Source organism: Lampetra fluviatilis, chromosome 4 (genome assembly GCF_964198595.1).
Source record: "Lampetra fluviatilis chromosome 4, kcLamFluv1.1, whole genome shotgun sequence".
Lineage (NCBI taxonomy): Eukaryota > Metazoa > Chordata > Hyperoartia > Petromyzontiformes > Petromyzontidae > Lampetra > Lampetra fluviatilis.
This window is the reverse complement of record NC_136278.1, coordinates 14216311-14239143: the sequence shown is the minus strand read 5'-3', so window position 1 is coordinate 14239143 and position 22833 is coordinate 14216311. Positions and strand designations below refer to the sequence as shown.

The window sequence follows — 22833 nt, the reverse complement described above, 5'->3', positions numbered from 1 at the left end:
TCTATCTACGTGGTTTTACCCAAAGAACCAAAGAATAATATAATTACCGTATCGAGTGTAAGAGGCAATGTGATGACACACCATTAGCCTACCTACAATCGGCAAATAAGCCCTTCATAAGTAATTTCTCCTGTACGGTATCCACGTTGACGAGATGTTAACTACCTCGCCTGGTATACACGAGGTCGTGGGTTCGATCCCGATCCTGACGCCTTCATATTTTGAGTTTGCATGTCTCTATCCTCGTGGTTGCGTAGAGTTTTCTCTGGTTTATTCGGGTTTTCCCTCCACATTTAGAAACGTGCTTTGAAAGTTATGCTAAATGTCTACGTGAAATCCCACTTCGTTGAGCTATCATCATATTTGGTAAGGTCGCTTCTAAAAAAGAGACGTATAACTGTGGGCTTTACCTCGTAAAATAGTTTAGTTTACTAGTTAGTTTAGGCATTTAGTATCCATGTTGCAGTCTGTGTCAACCAGCCCCAAAAGAACCCGGTGTTGTTAAAAGACAACTTGTAACCGTGTTAGATCTGCTTTCATAATCGGTTACCGGTTCCGAAAGTAGCCGTGTCCAGTGTTATCTTAGTAATTGCTCACGTTACTGTTGCTGAAAGGTCCTCCACTCGAGGAAAGCTCTCGGGGTATTTGGTCTACTCTTCCACAATGGCAAGACGGTGTTGGAGTTGGGCGTCCCCACACTTTACCCCACCAAACGCGACTTGTCAATCGAACTGTGGAGAACCGACGTGCCGTACTCGATACTACTGTGGGGTGGGCATTGGCAGGGGAACGGGGGCATTTAAATGTTTCTCTTAAGTTTAAAATGGTTGATGGGGAGGTTAAAGCCACTAGGTGTCGTTAGACTTTACAAATTCAGCCAAAATGTTACTAAAAACTCAACATGTCAATATCACTCCCTTTAAATGGGAAATGCGACGTTTCTGGCCATGGCCCTTCTTCACAACACAAGAAACACTGTTACGAGACACGTACTGTATTGAACATAATTAACGAACGCAGGATCCTCAATACAGCCCTGGGGATCGCCCCTCGATCTGCATCATGTCCCGGTCCCCCGAAATGTCGCTTCTGTTTGCTTCGACAGAATCTCGTTGCGAGACAAACAAAAAAGCAAAGTTGCTGGATTCGACGACAGTGCCATAGCCATCAACCCATAGGGTTTGCCCCTATTCTGTTAATGGGAACACGAGTTTTCAGATTCATACGGCGTTCAGTCGTCTCAATACCTACACGGGATTTTGTAGGATGAACGTTGAGATGTATAAGGGGACGAAGGGGTGACACCAATAGGGTCTGAATTGGTCTGTTAATAGGGCACTGTGATGAGAGTTGGCAACTCGATTCCTTCTAGATTTGAAGATTTCGTGACTGCAAGGATTCAAACTCGTAGGTTTTTTCGGTAAAGTCACATAGGTATAAATAAATAATAATAAAGATAATAATATAAAGAATAATATAAATACAATAATAAATCAGGAGGCAACACAAGTCTCCGTCATCAGGTTGGACCGTCCCAACTCAATTCGTCTGCAACGCATCGTGTGATCTTATCTCGTTCGTCTCACCGACTCTTTTGCGAGTGTAACCAACACCACATCTACTGCATATTGTAGAATATCGTGTTTTGTTGTTGTTCGTGAATATCCTTAGTGGAGGATGGAAACGGATGAGGATTTCAATCGCCAGGGGGCAGCAGGAGGAGGAGCCACATGGCCGCGCGGCCGCGCTGGTTCGCGTTCGGGTTCAACTCCTTCGGGCAGCTCGGCACGGCGCGGAGCGATCCGCGGGAGCTTTGCGTGACCCGTCCGAGACTCGTCACGCTCGGGGCCCACGAGAGGGCGGAGGAAGGAGACGACGAGGACGAGGAAGAAGATGGAGATGATGATGAGCAGGCCGTGGTTGACGTGGCCCCGGCTTGGGGCAGCGCGGCGCTGCGCGGTGAGCCCCGCGAAGTTCGTCTTGCCCCACTGTGGGCCACGGAAACCGCGCTTACGATGCTTTGTGATATTATTTTGTTATTGTTTGGGTCTCACGCTGCTGCTGAGCCTCTCGGGTTCAAGACCGAGGCATAGTTTGCTGGTTTAAACAGAACCAGCTAAACTAACCCAACATTAACGCAGCGCTACTGCAAAGCCTCTATAGGCCGGCGAAATTAACATTTTATTTAGACGGTAAACGTAACTGAAGTCTACTTGTTTATTCCATTGGCTATTTGATCGCCCTCCCCGTGTTTTGTTTTAATAAACAACATCGCACAGTAGTTGTTTTTGTTTATATGAACGATGTTCCGGCCTTGTCGCCGAGGCTTCGTAGCGGCGCTGTTGGGGGCAGAGTGTGGGTGTCGGTGCAAGTTGCCTCTCTCTGAGTCAATGTAAATCTCTGAGGAGATTTATCATTTTAAAAATCACTGTGATGGGGGCAGCTGCAATGGATCAAGGTCGAATTGGCTCCGCTGTTGTGCGTGAAATAGGCGTTTTGTATGTTGAGGAGCGAGTTTAACGCGCTGCGCTACAAACCCCGAGTTCGATTCCCGCTCAAGATCCATTAACAGTCGCGATCCGAACCTGGGATTTCCTCTCGTTCTACTCCGCCTTTAATGAGTACCTGGCACGATGTGTTAACATCGCCACGAGGGAGACAAAGGCGGTCGGGCGTGGTGATCGCCACCCCCCCCACCCCCTCGGGTGGCCGCCCCGGCCCCCCTCCCGGCCCCCCTCCCGCTAACGGCACTTGACCCAAACAGTCTGTGGTGGTGGGGATCTAAATCTATAGTCTTAGGTTTTTTCGGTAAAGTCATGTAGGTAAAAAAATAAAAATAGAAATAAAATAATAATAAATGAAAATAAATCAATTAAATCACGACGTTTCGGAGGCAACACAAGTCTCCGTCTTCAGGTGGGACCGTCACAGCTAAATGTACTATTCTTTGTATTTTTTACCTACGTGACTTTACCGAAAAAACCTAAGTATGAATCATTGCAGTGGGTGAAGGAGGGCTTTTCTCTCTCCCATCATTCGCGTGTCTCGATTCCTCCCATCGACTTGGGTCACAAAGCGTCCACAGTCCACGTTCATCTCTATTCCTGCAAACAAGCCCACGGTACATCTTCTTTCTGGTCTACGCCGCGTGTTTATGAGAAATACGCGTTACAAATAATTCAAATAAACGGCCACAAATAATTCAAATAAACGGCCAGGTATAAAAAAGGGACCATCCGCTAAAAGGTGTGAGATGTGCAAGGAGAGCCAAGTTATTCAAACCGTAAAGCCCAGTAAAGATGTAAAAATACACGTCTTCCTTGAGCTGGTGGTGGGAAGTCCTCTCATTCTTATTACAGAGGCCACTGTCACTCATGTGAGCAGTGTTGACTTCTCACATTGCGTCTCGTTTTAATGCCATTGTGATGGGCTGAATCCATCCTCAACTGGGTTTTGAAGTCGATCTTTAAATTTCCACAAGTGCCACCACAGTTCAAGTGCCACATTGTGTACACGTGTCTTGCGCAGTTATAGGTACTGTATTACAAGGATACAAGTTTATATCCCATTTACATTTGCATGGATGTCACCATAACGAAATATATCTTTGCAAAGTGAAATAATTTTATCCGTTTTATTGAGCCCTAATTAATTGGGTTTTTAGACGTTTAGCTCATCCAAATGTCTTTCTCTTCCTTGGCAGGTTCTCGAGACGTGTGCGTCCAGGGTTTTGCACAGGGAGGGAGAGCGGGCCCCACACGCGTTCCCCTGGCTGACGGTGCGCAGCAGCTGGCATGCAATGATAGTTTTCTCGTGCTCGTGACGCACGCGTGTGCCCAGGTGTGGGAGTGGAGCTCGGCTCTCCTGCCTCCAGAGGACTTGCATGAGAATGCACGTCCCCTTTGGGACATGCCCCTACTCTCGGGAGCAAAGGAGACACCAGGTACATTATGTAATCTGTAAACGTTCCATATTAAGGAATTGCTCTGTTCATGATATAAATCTTGACTTAAAAGCTTTCGTGACTGCAGGAATTCATACTCTATGGGTCTTTCGGTAAAGTCATGTAGATAGAAAAATAATAAAAAATCACGACGTTTCGATCGCAACACAAGCAATCGTCTTCAGATGAAAAAATACAGCAGGCGGACTGCTGAGGCAGGAAGACGTAGCAAGAGAGCTACTGCAGCCAAAGGTTATATCGGTTTGAGGTGGGTACAACCCAAGGGTAAGTGGGCGGGGCTAGAGATGGAATTTGCAAGTAAATGTAAGATCGCAGAGCTAGGTACACCTCGGCCATTGTGTTGCTAGAGAATAGCATGTCAATCTGTTAATGTAACCCCACGGCTACAGTGCTGAAGAAGCCATTGTATTGCTCGAGATTAGAGATTAGCATGTCAATGTGAGATGGCTCCCGCAGCAGCGGCTGTGTTAATGAGAGACATTCAGCCTATTAAACAACGAGCGCCACCGCCGCATTGAAGAAAAGGGAGCAGCAGCTATGTTAGTGCGACATTTAGCCTGTTAATGTAAAGACATTTAACAAGGTAATGTTACTCAGAGAGTCGGAAATAACTGCTAACATAGGCAGGTAGGATGGAAGCATCACAGCCAGTTATGACTTTACCTGGTTAATAATGTCCTAATGATTGCTCAGTTTATACCCATCTTCTCGGTGGAAATTGTGTCTGTGCTTATATATCTGGATAGCTTCATGAACAAATCTTTGTTGATAGCCAGTGGGTTTGCATAGCACCTTCGTCTTGGAGAAATCAATTTCATGTGTGCCCACAGCATTAAAACAATGATCAGCCACGGCAGAGGTGTTGGTCCTACCGTGTTTCAGATCCGCCTTGTGTTTGCGAACACGATCTGAGACATGTCGCTTAGTTTCCCCCATGTAACTACTGCCGCAGGCACAGCTTAGTTTGTAGACACCGGGGTATTGCATGTCAGGGATCACATCCTTCACAGATGGGATCAGATCACGAATTTTATGTACTGTGTTGAATGGGACCTGGATCTTGTGTTTGCTCATGATTTTGGAAATCTTTTTGGTGACCCCTGTTATGTATGGCAAGGTCATGGTTTTTATTGGGTCCTCAGGTGGTTCTCTCCCAACGGTTGGGGTGACAGCTTTACGGATTGTGCAATCCGAATATCCATTCATCTTGAGGGCTTGGTGTACGTGCTCCAGTTCACTGGCTAAGTGGTGATGGTCGGAAATGCAACGGGCCCTATGGTGTAGTGTTTTGATGAGGGAATTCTTCTGGGCTGGATGGTGGTGGGAGTTAGGTTTTAGATAGACATCCGTGTGGGTGGCTTTCCTGTAGACAAGAGTGTCCCGAAGAGCAATCTGGTCTCTTCTCGATCAAAACATCCAAGAATGGTAAATTTCCATTATTTTCCACCTCCATGGAGAATTTTATGGCTGGGTGTATGGAATTGATGTGGTTGAAGAATTGGTTCAGAGCTGGCAGACCTTTGGGCCAGATGACAAACGTGTCATCTATGTATCTCTCCCACAAAGAAGGACGTAGGATGGATGGCATCTGTCTCAATTTTTTTTTATAGTACAGCGACACATTCAATCACGTATCTCCCCTGACCATATATATACACCCCCGCCCAGTTCTGATAATGGAAAGTGTGTTGTTTCAAAGTGTACTCTAAAGTACAAATAAATAATTTCCCTGTATATAAAGCAGTTTGTGGGGTTTTTTGTCCAGTAACCTAGTTGTGCATAGCATAACTGTAATTTTCTATTGATGTTCACCTAGCGAAACTTTTCTCATGTCGGCCTATACATCAGTCTCCAGTGAGTCAGATATGCAATGCTGAATTATATAGTTTAAAATTGACACACTTGCAAACATTTTTGCGAACCACCATTGTTTTTTTCTGCTTTGCATTGCAAATAATAAATCTTTTCCTGGAAAGCATCACTTCTCATATGTGCTTTCATTTTTGCATTACTATCTCCAGTAAAATGTGTTGTATTATGTCTGTGTTATAATGTGATTTATATTATGGGTATCTAAAAATTGTAAACATGGATATAAACACACAAATGGTGATAAAATATTGTTTAAAGATGGTTTCAGTTTTCAACATACAGTACTGTAACTGGTTTAAGCAAAAATAATTCTGATAGATGCTGGCTGTCACTCCTGGTAATCTATTGTGTTCGTGCTGCATTATATATTGTCACCTACAGCTATCTTGCAAAATCTGTCATTGGCTGCAGTTCCGTGAGAGTTGTGTTTAGCGTGTCTCTAGGTTGCAATAAACGTAACTAACTCTTCTGCTTGGACCATCGTGCATGATCATTGGGAGAGCTTCCCACCTCTTCATTGCATGCTGCAGTGAGAGAAATTAGGCTAGCGCTTTCTAAAATGACATAACAGTGTCAGACCACGGAGCCAAAGGGATTGCGAGACAGAGACGTCATGATTTGTGATACACCATGGCATCGCTCACCGCATCACCAGTGACGGAGACAAAGTGAATAAGCCCCTGTATCCTCATTGTTCCCTATTACAGAATCACGACTTAGATGATGAGGGGTGACCTATAAAACGTAGACAACTCATTAAAATTTTCTAAATAACATGCCTGATTGAGACAATATTTTACAGTTCTGAGTACAATTCAAGATGTGGCAGCATAGTTAAATTAATACTCCACTTTTGACCAAACCCTGCTTCATAGACACCCTTCAAAATACATATATATGTTTGGGTCGGTGTGTTTAGTTGCATGCCATAGGATGTGTGTGCTAGCAGGCCACATGAAGTCAAGTCATGAAGTCTGTACACGTGAACATTAATCTCTCTTTTGTTTATCTCGCTTTCATCTCACTAATTGTTCTCTTGTGGACATCACTCCTCTCTTATCTTGTCTCACTTTAGTATCTTATCTGACTAATCTGTATATCTTTGTCTTGGCTTGCCATATCTCTCAGTAGGCCACTCCAATGGCCTGTGTGAGTCAGATGTGTGCCACAAGTTTAAGGACCATGATGTAGAATATATTGGGTGTACTGCAAATCCCATTAATACAATCTAAATTATTAACTATTAATTTAAATTAATATGTTTAACAGACTTTTTTCAAAAATACATACAGACAACAGCATTTAAGTATGTATGCATAACAGGTATCCCTTGATTTACGAACGTTTGGTTTAATACATTTTGCGTGAATGCAATTGACAAATTATGGACACTTTTCGATCACCATAACCGAATTTCCGTATGAACAAAATTTCACATGGCATATGCCATGTGATCAAACAAGAACCACCCAGGAGGCTGCATCATCTATTCGTGACTGTCATGGCATCCCTACCGTGCAATAGTAATGTCTCCGCATCACCTTTCCAGTCATTCCAACATGCAGATGTTTTGGTGAGTTCCCTGAAATGATAAATTTTTTTAAATGTATTACTCAACCATTTCAATATTTATATTCTTTATTATTATTTTTGTATTGTGAAAAGTATATTTGTAGGTTTGGAGTAGTGTTTGAATGACTATCTGAAACACATTTGTAAAAGCCATTCTGATTTACGAAATTTAGTTTTACGCATGTTTTTTGAAGAACGCATCCTTTCATAGATTTAGGGATACCTGTATACCATTTAACCAGTGGCGGAGCCAGGATTTTCAAGTAGGGGGGGCAACCCTTCCAGCAATGAAAAATGATAGGAGTTGTTAGTAAGTAAGGACTTGTCCCTTGCTTTTTATTCGACGCGTGTGCGGCGATGGCGCAGCCATCGATCGAGGGTTGAATTCGAACCGTGTGTGATCGGCATTGCGCTCGCTGAAGGTATGCCTTCAGGGAAGTCATGTACTGTATATGCAACTGCGCACAATTCTGAGTCACTTATAACTGCTTTGCCGTTACTTATTGCCAATTATGGACTCAGACTATTGTCCTATCATTTCATAGAGTCCCTGGCACATAATACTATGCTAATATGCTACACAGTGCCAGTGGGGGTTGCAAAATGCCGATTTATTACGAATAAACCCCAATGATCTGATCGAAATTAGGGATTTCGATCGGATCATTGGGGGGGCACGTGCCACCCCACCCCCCACTGGCTCTGCCAGTGCATTTAACAACAATACATTGGCAATTTAAAATATAACTTTTTTGGTCTTTGTTCAGTTCCCTAAATAATTCAGGAACATACAGTGTCATTCCACATGAATAAGGCATTATACTTAATGTTTGTGAAACTTTTATATTTTGAAAAGACCAATAGAATTGTGAGTGTACCCTTTTCATGTGAATTGCTACCTTCTCTTACATTGTTTTTATAGCTTTATTTTGGTGATTTCGAAAACGTTTTGGTTTAGCCATATTTGTTGTAGTATAGAGTTATACACCATCCATCCCAGAAGAATTCCCTCATCAAGACTCTATATCATAGAGCCCAATGCATCTCCGACCATGAACACATTTCCAGTGAACTCAAACACGTACGCCAAGCTCTTAAGGCTAATGGTTACTCCGACTACACAATCCGCAAAGCCAACCATCAAGAAGGATCCTGTTGAGGAGCCTTTCAAGACCATCACCTTACCCTACATTGCTGGGGTCACAAAAAAGATCTCCAAAAACCTGATTAAACACAAGATCCAGGTCCGATTCAACACAGTACATAAAATCCGTGATCTGGTACCGTCTGTAAAAGATGTGATTCCAGACATACAGTACCCTGGCGTCTACAAACTAAGTTGCCTCTGTGGTAGCAGTTACATTGGGGAAACCAAACGACACGTCTCAGACCGCATTCGTGAACATAAAGCTGATCTAAAACACGGTAGGACAAACACCTCAGCCGTGGCAGACCACTGTTACAACTCAGTGGGCTCACATGACATTGACTTCTCCAAGACGGAGGTTCTCTGCAAGCCATCTGGCTATCATGAGAGATTCGTTCATGAGGCGATCCACATATACAAACACAGAGACAATTTTAACCGAGATGGATTCAGGCTTAGCAATCATTGGAAGGACGTAATAAACCATTTCGATACACATTAGGGTGAGTTGAATAATACATTGTGTTATATTCAAATGTATAAAGTATAGGGTGGTTTACAGAAATACAGTATATAATTTAATGTTGGGTTTATCTATGGCAGTATATAGTACTGTATATGCTAAGAGAATAAAGTTTAGATGGAAGTATATTATATACTTCTTACGACGTAGAATTGTAATTTATTATTTGTTGTTAGTAACTCAGCTTATTGTAGAGTATAGTAAGTATCAGTTTATATTTTAGTTTTTTATGTAGTTTTTTACTTTGGTTTTCTACATGGTTGTTTGGTAAATGCAGCTACATATCATTAACATTCCTTTCCTTTATTAACGCTGTTCCTTGCGCCCCCCCGTGGTGCTGTTGATCCTGCATAATGCATGTGCATAATGGGACTTTGAAACCCCTCCGCCCACCTCCTACGCATTGCCCATTGGTATGCTAAATTCCTCTTCATATGCACATTCTTTTGTTAAGGCGCTCCTCCTCGCTACACCTATATAAGCTCCTAGCTTGATAATGTCTCATTCTTCGCCTGAGGACGGCTGCTTGCGTTGTGGCCGAAACGTCGTGAGAATTGTTTTATTATGTTTTATTTTTATTATTTTATTACTTCCCTTCTACGTGACTTTACCGAAAGAACCAAGAAGATGAATCCCTGCAGTCACGAAAGCTTTAAATCGAAATTTAGACTGATAACTTTAATCGAAATTGTCTTATGGTTGTTATTGTTTGACTTGCATCCCACTGGGATTTTTGCACACAGCATTGATATACGGTGCTTTTTTCTGGAAGACTGCTGTTTTTTCCTGGATTTTTCTGTTGCACGTAGTCACTTTAAGATGTTTCTTGTTCATGTTTTTGTTTGTTGCGGTTGCACCCGATTCAAGAGCCGAATGGCTCACAGGGCTATACCTAGTAAATTAACTGAACTGAACTTGTTACTCTGCTGTTCCTGTGAAAGCAGTGCTCCCTCTCGTGCCCGGTGGTTATGTTGACCTGCGACCTCCTTTCTTCCATCCACTGCCTGAGCTGGCGGGAGGGGTGCGGGCTCTCCAACTGGCCCTGGGGCGCGAGCATGTGCTCCTTCTCACAGATGATGGAACCATTTGGGGTTGGGGCCCCGGCAGGTAAGAACAGAACAGGTCTAGGTGGCTGCAAGTGATTTATATACATTTTTAGCAGCATCAGTAGACAATAGCATTCGGATATGTAAGGCAAGACACATCATTCACTGGTACTGTGGACATATAAACACGTCTACACTAATTTAAGTTGGAAAGATTTCTGTAAAGTGAAACTCAAATATGTTTGAGACGCTACCCTTCCGTTTCACATATTAAACATGTTCGTGCACAATAGATAGTGACACTATGTTACTCATCAATGTTTCATTGGAGTGGGTAGGAACACAAATGAAGCTTATGGGAATGGAAGGGAAAAATATTTATAAGTTTACTAGCTTTACGACCCGGCTTCGCCCAGGACTTGGATTCACCACGCCCGGCCGCCTTTGTCTGCCCAGTGGCGATGTTCACACACCACAGCAGTTACTCGTTTGAGGCTGAGTCGACCTAAGGGAGGCCCAGGACCGGTTGAAATAATCGTCACCGGTGGTGGCCCTGAGCGGCAATCGAACTCGGGTCGCCGGGTTCGTAGCGCAGCGCGCTAAGCACTACGCATGCGCTGGTGACATGACAGATGTGACGTCACAGCTCACTTGCCGTGCAAAATATATGCATTATTTTTATAATTTTTGCATGATGTACAGTCTGGTAAGTACCCACATGGCAAATTTTAAGTTTTTTGCGTATCGGGAAGTACGCTGAACATTTTGAACAGACACACATAATAACAAATTTCCCTTTTATATATATAGATAAGCTTACAAGACAGAATGGAATGAGAAGCCGATTGGATGGAAATTAAGCTTGAACTGAAAGTATGCCCTCGAAAGAATTTGCAGCAGTAACGCACATTTCTTATTTACACATGTGTTATTGGTTCTGTGGGTCATGAGTTAAGCCTGTTATATTGAACTATGACTGTCCAATATAGAACTATTTTATCTGCATTCAGGCTGCTCTCTGTTCAGGATATGATACATTGGACAGTGATTAATGTTGGGTATTAAATTGAGTATCAAATTAAAAGGATAATTTTTTTCTAGAGGGTTCACCTGATCCCTGCAGCCCCTAGGAGTCGCTACATTCACGCAATTTAAAAGAGAGTATTGATTCTTAAATCGAATTGTGAAGCTGAATCGCGACGATTCATCAAATCATCGCCAGGGGGCGTTTTCGTTGCTCCCCGAGTAGCATTACATTTTACTGCTGGTGGTGACGTGCACAATGCCTTGCATGGAAGCAATCCTATTGTTAACAATCATTTAAAATAAAGTGATGGTCACATTGCCCACGTTAAATAATAATTAAATGTGGGTCAACCATAGAGGACATTGGGGACCACAGGAGGAGAGAGGGACGCACATTGGCATGGCAAGAGAAACATGGAATTGGACTAAGGTGGCAAACAGAAATGCATACACACGAAAGAGAAAATAATTATATAAGCGAATAAAGGTATCGTAATGAACGAAATAATGTTTATACGTACCATTTTGGAAAGATTTATTTTTCAGTATTCTCAAATTCTTGTTAGGTGCAGTGCTTCATGTGGCCTACTGTGTTCTGTTGTGGTTTCTATAGACTTTGTTCCTAAAGGGTGCGCGTAAACATTCTGTGTTTGGCATTTACGAGGTTTCTCCATTCATACGCCTATAATGTGTTATAAATCACGAATTCTCTCTGTTAAATATAAGAAAACTATTCAATTGGGCACAATGACTCGGCTGATATTGGTTCCTCTTTAAGTTTATCTTTTATAAGTGAAATTGAGCATTTAATCCATTTAAAAATTGAAAAGTTGCAACCCCCCAAAATGCATTTACTACATTTTGTTATTGCTTGTTAAACTATGTTAAGTGCCTTGAGCCAACACGTTTTATAAATATACAGTTGTTAAACTCTACTTTGCGCACCCATCAAGTTTAAATAATACGAGTGGATGTGGCCAAGTGGTTTCAGAGGTCAGAGGACAGAGCTGGCATAGTTGGGATTCCGGGCTTGATTTTGGGCAATTATAAACTAGAAATGAACAGTGAGATGATGGTGTGTTGTCCAACTTAGGCATGGACAGCAAGGACATGGTACAACAGAGGCCGAGGCGGCCCCCCGGCCCGTCGAGGGACTGCAGGGCCTTCCCATGGTGGGCGTAGCGGCAGGGGGGTGGCACTCGGTGGCCCTCAGCAGTGAGTCATCATCCTGCTATATCTGATATATTTAATATTTTCACTGCTTGTCTTGCGTGTGCATATTAGCTGTGCGCTGGGGAGGGTTAAAGAGATTCCTGAGTTATTGGTTGAAATTCTACGTTCCCCAGGTCTGTTATTTTATAGGATGACCATTGTTGAATCCCACTAAGTGGTACGAATGTTATTGACTTTTATTGACTGAAGGGATAACCTGTGCTGTCTTCTTCATTTCTCATGACTCCCCATCACTCACCGCTACCTCATGCTGTTCTTCATTGTCACTTGATATCGTTCTATTTTCTTATGCGTCCTTTATCCTGTCTGCTCTCATCCATCTCGTGTTACTGCCTTTCTCCTGAAAATGAAATGATAACATGGCAATTTGGCAACTGACACTGAAAATGTATCTTAAAAAAACTATAGCTGAAATTATGATTCTTAATTGAGTTTAGGGTTGGGCCTTCTGACCTAAGGTTATGTGTCCTAACCCAAAAGTAAATTATGAAACAATAGATCACATGAGGGGGGATAGGGAGGAGGTGAATCGATATTTACCCATCCTGTTAAACTTTGTTTCTGGACATGGAAAGGTCCTTATCTCCATCACGTGTTCACAGGATAGATGAGACATAAGCACTGTCTTAATTGTATGTCACAGTTTGATAGATCCACATGAGACCAGTGGCCCTTGGGAACTACAGGACTCAAGATACTGAACCATGGCAGCACCCACTTGAACATCATATTATGATTGGTTCACGAATCCTTGGAGAACTCTGACTACTGGGAAGGTTTTCAGAGCCGCAGTCCCACGAACATCATGGGAATACCTAAGCAGATTACATGAGGCATTTTGTTGGATTAATACATTTGTTTTTCACAATGATTGCTATCAGTGTTAAAACTGTAGTAGAAATGGAATCTTTGGGTTGCTCATAATTTTAACACCTGACATGCCCAAGTAACACTGATGTCCCATGGTCATAGAGAAACTAAAATTGTGAAATGGTTTTGTCTACAGTCCCATTCTCACGAACAAGTGTATTTGTTGAGTGCTTCCGTTGAGACTGTTCTCTTATGGTGCAACGTGCAGGGGGTGGGGATGTTTACACTTGGGGCTGGAATGAAGCTGGACAGCTGGGCCTGCCATCAAAACGTGGTCTCGGTGAGGGGAGTAACTCTCCAAAACGATGCAATCTCCATGGTAAGTGAGAAGCATATAACTGTGTGCAGTGTTTAGCACAGATTTTAGTGTCTTCATGCTTTTTGGACCCACTTATTCTTATGTATCACTAGTTTTACTACCCAGCTTCGCCCGGGACTTGGATTCTTGTCTTGGATTAATAGACGGCCTACGCGGAGGGTGCGGGGGGGATGCGTGACGTCAGCAGGCACACTGCATAACGCAGTGTGCCTGCATACGCACTCTTTAAAACGTTCATGACACTGGACAATTGTTTTCGAAACAGTAATAGATTATAGTCATTTGATTATTTGTAACATGGTTGACAACCTGAAAATGATATCACACTGCTCAAATTTCAAGCGATTTCCCTTTAGAAAATGAATGGATTATATAACATGTAGGCTTTCACAAACAATATTATTCATAGTAATTTTTTTGGGGTTAGATCGTGGAAATATAAATGTGTTGTGAACCCACCACCACCCGACATAGCTAATTAGTATGGTTTGTCACGTAAACAAAACGTGCAATGAGTTACTATTTCAGCACCATTCTGATAGCTATAGGCTCAGTGGTGCTTGGAAGCATATTATTAAGTAATACACCATTTTATTACATGCCTATTCACATTATCACATGCTTTTTAGCTGTGACTAATCCAACCAGGAATATATACTGGATTTTCTCAGATTAACATGACCCATTGTAACTTATATGACCACATTAACCCCCCTCTGGTCTTCACACCTAATGGTCTCACAGTGGTGACATCACCTTTACTCTATTTAAAACCGCAACAGGAAGACTTCTTCACAGTTCTCGCTAATCGCTTGATGTAGCTGGTTTTGTCATCGCCAATGAGATGTTGTACTCAAATTGTATTTGTTATGGGTTTACTATCCAATATACCGGTGTACTAAAGTACGTGACAAATCTTACTAATTGGCAGTCGGGTGGTGGTGGGTTAATGACACATATTTACGAGATTTACTGCAATATATTTTTATTATGACTCATGGATTATAATTTGAAGTTTTGTGCTTCTGAACAACTGGAAGATTCATATACTTATTGACAGGTGCCACCTTTTAAAATTATTGGTGGAGCAGTATTGCTCGACTTGGTGGTGATATTAATTTTTTATTTGTTGCCTTTGCTCTAGCAATGTGGAAGAGTAATTTGTGGAAGGTACAGGAGGTTTATGTGGTCTACATTTTGTGATTAATTTGTTTTCGACAAGGGCGGGAGAATGATTGTTCACTGGTGCCACCGTCGGATGCAAACAAACAACAACATGGGTGCAGAGCGGATGAAGAACGAGAGCCACAGGACGCCTCTCATGGAGAAAAGGGAGAATCACAGAAGACGGGAACACAGTACATCTCAATACAAGCCTTCCCTGCACTGCTGGACTTCCCCGGCGATGATGAGATATCGGCCGTCGCCGCTGGGTCCAGGCACACAGTCGCCCTCACGAGTAATTTTCATCTCAACTTCATGTGTCAATTAGTTGGCAATTTCCTTTACATGAATTCTGTTTTCAGAACTAAAGCTTGTTTGCAGCTTACTTGTGTATCTAAATATGAAAAATATCAAACAAATCCGTGTAGGATTTTTATGTTTTGTCCATTTTAAATATTTTAGTAAATCTTAATAATTTTAAATATATGGTTCACCTTTATGGAAGAGCAATGATGCGGTGATTTGTGCACCTCTTAACTGGCGACACGCGTCTGTTTCCTGATCGGCTGTTGCAAGTAATACCTGACATGGCCCTGGCCCCCAATATGTCACAAACTGACCAACGTGGTGAATTTTATTCAAACAACTCCCATGCGCAAAACATAGTGTGAGAAGACCTTTGCTATACTTCAAGCATGTTTATTAGAAGAAGATGAAGAGAGATGCAGAGACAGAGAAGTAAAAAGTACAGAATTATTATTCTGGTTCACATGAAATTCATATAATATTTGGCCATATAGTGAAAGTGTTGTGTGCACAGCTAGGTATTACAACATTTTCCCTATTTCCTTTTTAAATATTATTTAGAAATTTACAGTACTCTTCTGAAGTCATTCACAAGTTAGGTATGCTGTATTGACACCTTATGATATTGGACCAAAATAAAAGTTACCATGTGTTATGTTAATAGTGAGGGATGCTACCGTGGTATAATTGTTAGAACATGGACTTGCAATACACAGGTCTCATGATTGATCTCCCAGCACGGTAGTTGAAACAATGGCCAGATTTCTTAACCCCCCCCCCCCACTGTACACCCAGCAGCACGAGCTGTGGGTACACGCCAGCTATGGGTACACGCCAGCTGTGGGTAGTCGCCAGCTGTGGGTGCACACCAGCTGTGGGTGCACACCAGCTTTGGGTACATCACAAAATATCTCCAGGGCATGTGTAGTGGGGTAAAGTGTGAGTACTTCCAATCTTTTCCAAGACATCTGGCCAGCATGGAAGCCAAAACATACTAGTAGAGGCCCTAGCAGTGGCATGAACAAGTAATTGCAGTATTATTTCCTGTGTAAATATGGGAATTCAAGAATAGTGCATAACGGCCATTAATTTCAAGCTAGCTGATCGTAACGTGAATTTCAAATTACTCGGTTTAACTTCTACTTTGTTTATTTTGGTTGCAGAGTGTGGCAAGCTCTACACATGGGGATGGGGTAAGTGATTGTGTGTACTTGCTTACTTACATGTGCATCAGTACTGCTTTGAAATCCATTTCATCCAGATTGTGCTACTATTAAGTGTGTATATTTGCAACAGCTTCCTACCTTCGTTGCATGTCACGGGACAACATAGGAAAGGTATTCTTTTAGCTATGCTCTTATTTACAATTATATTTATCATCTTATTGGATGTGTGTAATAAAGCCACTTTGATCTGTTATACGTGTTCGTATTCTCGTACCCTTGATCCTTAGAATTATTTGATGGTACACGGTGATTTCCTCCTGCACGTGTACAAACTGATCAGCATAAATTAAATTTCATGTCTACCTCATACTCCGCTTGCATAGAGAAAACATCAGCTTAGTTGTACAGTGCATAAACAAATGAGTGGACAGCCCTGCTGAAAAGGAGCTGTCAAAGTTCTCACTGCTAAAAGCAGCCCTCACATTGGAAATTAGTTTTTACAACGACCGTGTTAGAAATAACTACTTTATTGTCTGTATGTGATGTTTTGGATGCCCCACTGTGTAAACTTAAATACATCTCATTGTGGTATATAATGCAATCTAAATTGGCTTGCCCTTGCCTCTGGAATAAAAAAGATTGACAACATTCAGACTCATTGGGAAGTGATAGTTGGGCAGATCTGTCTGGGAGGCTGATATATTGTGTTGTGCCTTTTGAAAGAGAGCAATATTGATATTAAATTATACGGAAAATCCTCGCTAAACGCATTTTTTCACAATGTGTTTCACTATCATACGGTTCCTCTATTAGGAAACACTTTTTGAACGACAACGTGCGTGCCGTTATCATGCGGTTCATGAGCAGTCGATGACAAACTGTTTTGTTGGTCTGGGCCGCTCAGCAGTATGGGAATTCCGGGTCTATGCGTGGAGTAATACAGTACGCAGCGTACCCTCATCTCAGTTCTTTGTCCCATCATGGGATGACTAGGGTGATTTTAAAGTGCAAATGTGCATTGGGTTTATTTATACCCTGCAATGTACATATAATAATTCCTCGCTTAACACATTTTCGCTTAACGTGGCACTTTTCAGGTACGCATCTACAGCGTTAAATATATGCACGCCAGACTATGTTCAAGATAGGAATAACTAAATACCTCTTCTATAGGTAGCAAACTAGTTCACAAATGGGATAAGTAAGACACCTCAGACCAAATTTTGGTCTGTAATAAAGCTTTGTTTCATGTAGTTGGGATTTTAGCAATTAGTTTTTTTTAAACGTAATAGGAACAGTTATTTTAAAAAATTTCAGGTGTGTGTAACTACACACTGATGCAGCTTCTCGCTCTCCCAATCAAGAAAGAGGCCATTAGCTATGCTCACCCTTTCAAGCACTAACCAAGCTCAAGGCTGCTTATTCCTTGATCTGATGAGATCACATACATTCTAGCTGTTATGGACATTCTGGGCAACATTGGGCAGTGCTATAAAATCCAATCTTGTATTGTACTTCCATGTTCCCCCACCATACCCATCACACTGATTAGCGTGAGAAGTATGCTAAATAACCCTCATGACATGCATGGAATTGAACGACCTCCATCCCGCAGTGGATTGACACGGTCTTTAGTCAGTACACGTACATATATTGTAAAATGGTATTCTAAGTTGTCCGCAAAGCACATTTTGTCTTTTTTAAGTTCTCTGCTAACCACCTATGGAAGTAATTTATGACAAAGCTAATTTGCGTTCAACATATTACAAATGTAGAATGTGTTTAAGTCGTACATCCACAGCGAACACCAAAGGTGTGGCAATGCTTTAGGCATAATAACCGACACGCTTTGGTTGTTTCACCTTTCAGGGGAGCATGGCCAGCTGGGCCATGGCTCCCGCAGGAGTTGGGACGAACCACAGCACGTGGAATTCTTCTGCCAGCACAGCCTCGAGGTGGTGGCAGTGCGCTGCGGTGACTGGAGCACCTTTGCAATGGCACGGCCTATGCCCAGCAATAAATAAAGTAAATGTTTCCTATTTTTAGGGCTTGAAAGTGTCTTTGGAATTACCTACTATAATCACACATAAATGTCTGTCCGTCCCACGTGTGACGTCACTCCACATGAGGCCCACCCCCTGTGTGACGTCACTACACATGACACCCATCCCCCTTATTAATATTCATGAGTGAGTGGATTTTTACACGAATGCAGAAGAAGGTCGAGCTGAATTAAATAATTTATTACGCAAAGTTGCTTCAAATATGACGTTTCTTTACAGAAAGTGACGGTAAAAAATAAATCGACGAGCACAGTGCTACATCCGTGCATGATGTCACTGCAAAAGAGACCCCCCCCCATTCATATTCATGTCCACGTGGAAATTTACACGAACGCACAAGAAGGTTGCGCACTCCACATGATACACCCCTCCCCTCATTAATAATCATCAGCGGGCGACGTCACTACATATTCCGCCCCCCTCCACAATAACCATGAGTGGGTGACGTCACTCCACATGTCGCACCCCTCTCCAATAACCATTAGTGGGTAACGTCACTCCACATGGGGCTACCCCCCCCCCCTCAATAATCATGAGCTGAACAATTTTTTTTATTGAATATTTCAGATTTACTGCAATATGCACCCGTCCTTGGATGGGCAAAAAAGCTCGTCTTTTATATTCGACATGGTGTCTGTCAATTCTAGCAATGTTGAAAAAAGCATGGCCTTTTATTTAAGGCCCTTGATTGGTACAATTGCCAAAATGTGTTGATGTAATGAAATTTGAAACTTAATATATAGAAATGGGGACATCAATGATAACTTCGGTTTAAGGCCATAGCTTACACTGCATCAAAATATATTTCGCCATGTGTAAATCAGCTTTGCCCACCAGATTTACTTATGACAAAAGTAAGTGGGCGCCACACCAAGTCACCAGGTCAGATGTCAAACCTATAGTCAGACGAGCAAAAGTGTGGATTTACACTGCGAAAATACATTGAAGGCCTGTAATCCAGCACTGCGGAGACAGATTTGTGGATCGTCTATGTGTGAGATTCCCAAACCTGCTTGGCTGTGCATTGAGCAGGACTTGACAGGACAATAAACGGCTTCATAAACCCAGTTGTGCCTCGTATGTGTGGGTTTTCTCTGGGTACTTGCTTTTTATACCATATGAAAAATACTTATGAAAATGGAGTAAAAAAATCCCAATATTGGACAGTCGAAAATAATTGTCAAGACTCAGCTTTCCCTACTCCACTGCCTTCTTAGGCTAGTGTGTGCATAGCTGATTGCAAGCTAGCCCAATAAATACCAGTAATTTTATATTTATAGAGTGCCTTAGCCCAAGGTATTAGAGCAGCCTATTAAGCTGGCTATTCCAGTCCCCGCTTCGTATGTGTGCCACTGAGGGTTTGCTCTGTTGAATACGTAGGGCAACTTGGGGCAAAGCAGCCTTTTTAACCAATGAGGATTTTCAGTGTACAGTACTGAGATCGTACTCATCCCAAGTGTGAAACTCTCAAAGTACCTTGCATTACATCTCAACCTAGATAGGCACACTGAGGCCAAGTGTTTAGAGAAACAGGGCGAACGGTCATATGTACAGCTCAGTCTGGAATATGACACATTTCGTTATATGTATATGTGGACAGATGAACGTGGATTAACATTCTTATAAAGCTTCGGTGGTGAGGGCGGGAAATATACATTTTGGGGAAAGGGAATATTGAAGATGTGGTTTGAGGCTGAGAATCGTCAATCCGTGTATGCATGCACACATGCAAATGTTATGAACTGAATGCCACTGGTGGTTGTCTGGGATTTGGTTGGGAAAAGCTCCTCAAGGCATGGGTAGCAATGAAGCAAGGTGACAGGCCATCCCTGGTGATGTAAACCATATAAATGCTCCTCATGGATCCTATGAAGCTGTTGGGGTTATCCAAGTCACGTTTGAGAGGTACATTTTATGCCATATCCAAGGTGTGCTTGGCCACCGCGGAGTGTTCAGCAGCAGAGTGGAGTGGCACATGCCGCATGACACGGGCCTGGCGCTGCCCCTCCGTCTGACCAAGGTATTCCACACTGTAGACCTTGCACATGAGATTGAAGACCATGTGGCAACACTGAAGCAGATCCATCGATTAAGACATCCCCCTCAGCTGGAGAGTGAGTGGATGCTAGCTGGTGCTCAATGTAGCAGGTGCTAAATGCACTTGGAGAGACTAGGGAAATATGAGATTATACAGAACCCTTGGTCCCTGGGTTCTGCATATTTCCCTGTGTACGAGTACCTGGTCGGTTTGTGCTTGCGTAGTGAGTCCAACTGAGTCGCAGACGTTATCTTGGGAGCAACACTTCAATAAATCAACATAACATAACACAACTTACACTTGGGTGTTGAATGCTCATCTAGCCACGCTACGGCAGAACTAGACACGGTTCGCTATCCCGGCCCGGACCACAAGTTGGGTCCCGGACAGCGTGGCGAGAGGCTCCTTTTACCCGACGTGGATCTTCATCACCAGCAACACGAAAAACCTCGAGCGCCTCACGGGGCCCGTTATATCGGCCTGGGCTGGGGTTGGTTTCGCCTCTCGCCCTGCCCACCTAGATTTCTCGAACTCTTTCCCGAAGGCTCCTCGAGAGCTCTTTTAGACCACGTGACCGCCCAGTGGCCCCCGTCCACCGGTGGCCCCCCTCCAATATCATCCGGTCACGTGTCGGCAGGTCAACCAGCGTACCCCAACGTAACCCTGGCTGGCTGACTCTTTTGCTCCCTCACCGGGAGCCCGCACCGCACACTGTACGTGGTGCCTCGCTAGGGCTGGTGGTACTACGCCCAGTAAGCGGGCTACACGTAATGCCAACACATCCGCCGTGGCTTCGTAAGCCCGGCACCACACAGTGACAATCACAGTCACTATACACTTGAATGGGCACAGTCATACAGGGTTATCTATTCATTCTCTTTAAGAGGGTCCTATCAAGTAGTAGGGGCGATTATTGCAATGTATATTCCAAATATACATTCCAAATTAGTAATTTGCAGATATATTTTTTTATTTGGCAATTATGGACTATATGTCAGCACACAATGGCCTACTCTTACGAATTATGTCATGGGATCGCTAACATTCACTGTGAAGCAGATGGCACAAATCCTTACAGTTAATACACCCGCAGTATTAATTAAGGTTACCACTGGATACGTACTGTGAACCTCTGCAACCAGTGGGTCATTTCACCGGCCTATTGTGCTGAGCACACAGTTATATTGGAGGGTCTCTGATTGTCTTTCAACATGACATCGTACAAAATATATTAAAACACTGATTTAATTTTTTTCTTTCCCAACAAAAAAAACAAACATTGACATTTCATTTTCTCTGACCTAAATTGAACCGCAAAATTGTTTAGTTAGAGCGTACGCTGGAGACATTCGGAAATATTTATATTGAGTGGCTAATACAAGTTATCCAAACATGACTCGAGAGTGCGATGTTTTGCAGGTTTCCAAGTAGACTGGTAAAACATGAATAGACCATAACATGTTTATTTTTTATTTTCTAGCAGCATTTTATGTCTTGATATATTGGGGAACGTATATTTGTTATCATACCCATCAGTTTTAAAAATATTAATATGCATTGTTAAAATTTTATTCAAACGGATGTTAATATACACTATGCATTATGGATTGTTGTCTGCTGGACATTGATGAAGAAATAGCGATGCCATGTACAAATAAAAAGCACGATTTGTTTAAATTTACATTTTTTATACTGATATACTACCGACTGTTCCAACAGCACAATTTGCAGACTGTAAGAATGGCACGCAGCATAAGACAATCACATTAACGACATGCTGAATATTAATAAAACTAGATTACTTAAACTTTGCACTGGAAAAGCAGTTAATAATAGAATACGCTTATACATTGAACTTGAATGGCCCATTGTGAGATTATCCTTTCATATGCGTTGGCATCTTGTCAACCAAGTGCCTCTGTGCCCATGTACGTTACAAATGTATCAATATACTATCAACCCGTATTCAATAAATATTCATTTTATGTGCCAATATCTCCTTCAATAAAATAGGCATCGGTGAAAATTACAACAGAACGGGAACTGTACAGGGGGCATGGAGCAACAGGAATGAAAAAAGAAACCCGTCAAAACCACAGCAATATAAAGTGCAACCAAGCACAACAAATAGCATAAGAAATGTAAGTAGTAAGCACCTATTAAGGCCAGAAAGTAAAGAAACCTTATTTTAGATTTCATGGGAAGGCAAGTCTAAATAGATGTGTCTTGCACAGACCACGGAAGTGAAAGACGCTCGGTCGCAGGGTGTTACAAATTTTTTTGGGGCTGCGCTCTAGAAGGTTCGTGCCCCTAGCACCGGGTGAAAAAGCCTGGGCTTGTCTTGCTGTTCCCGTGGAACGGGGTGTGTATGTGCCTGAGGATTGGAGGAAGATGCAGTTTTGTAGGTCGGGGACAAAACGCCATGCATTGCTTTGTTGGTTAGGATTGCAACCTTCAAATGGATGTTGAAGCGGGCCAGTAGCCAGTGCAAGCTGTGGAGGGTAGGCGTAACGTATTCAAAATG

At 42.6% G+C, this 22833-nt stretch overlaps 1 protein-coding gene across 2 annotated transcripts; it reads left to right on the top strand.

Moving 5' to 3' along the window:
• The first annotated feature begins 1673 nt into the window (after positions 1-1673).
• Positions 1674-19330, top strand: RCCD1 (RCC1 domain containing 1). 2 transcript variants are annotated; one of them, XM_078855619.1, is made up of 8 exons: positions 1674-1959; positions 3704-3943; positions 10020-10185; positions 12244-12365; positions 13462-13572; positions 14795-15031; positions 16206-16235; positions 18078-19330. In XM_078855619.1, the coding sequence occupies exons 1-8, from the start codon at positions 1731-1733 to the stop codon at positions 18230-18232; spliced, it is 1290 nt and encodes a 429-aa protein (XP_078711745.1). In that variant the 5' UTR covers positions 1674-1730; the 3' UTR covers positions 18233-19330. The 2 variants fall into 2 exon arrangements, with proteins under 2 accessions (XP_078711745.1, XP_078711746.1); XM_078855620.1 differs by having other exon boundaries at positions 1675-1959; positions 10023-10185.
• Positions 19331-22833: the final 3503 nt, after the last annotated feature.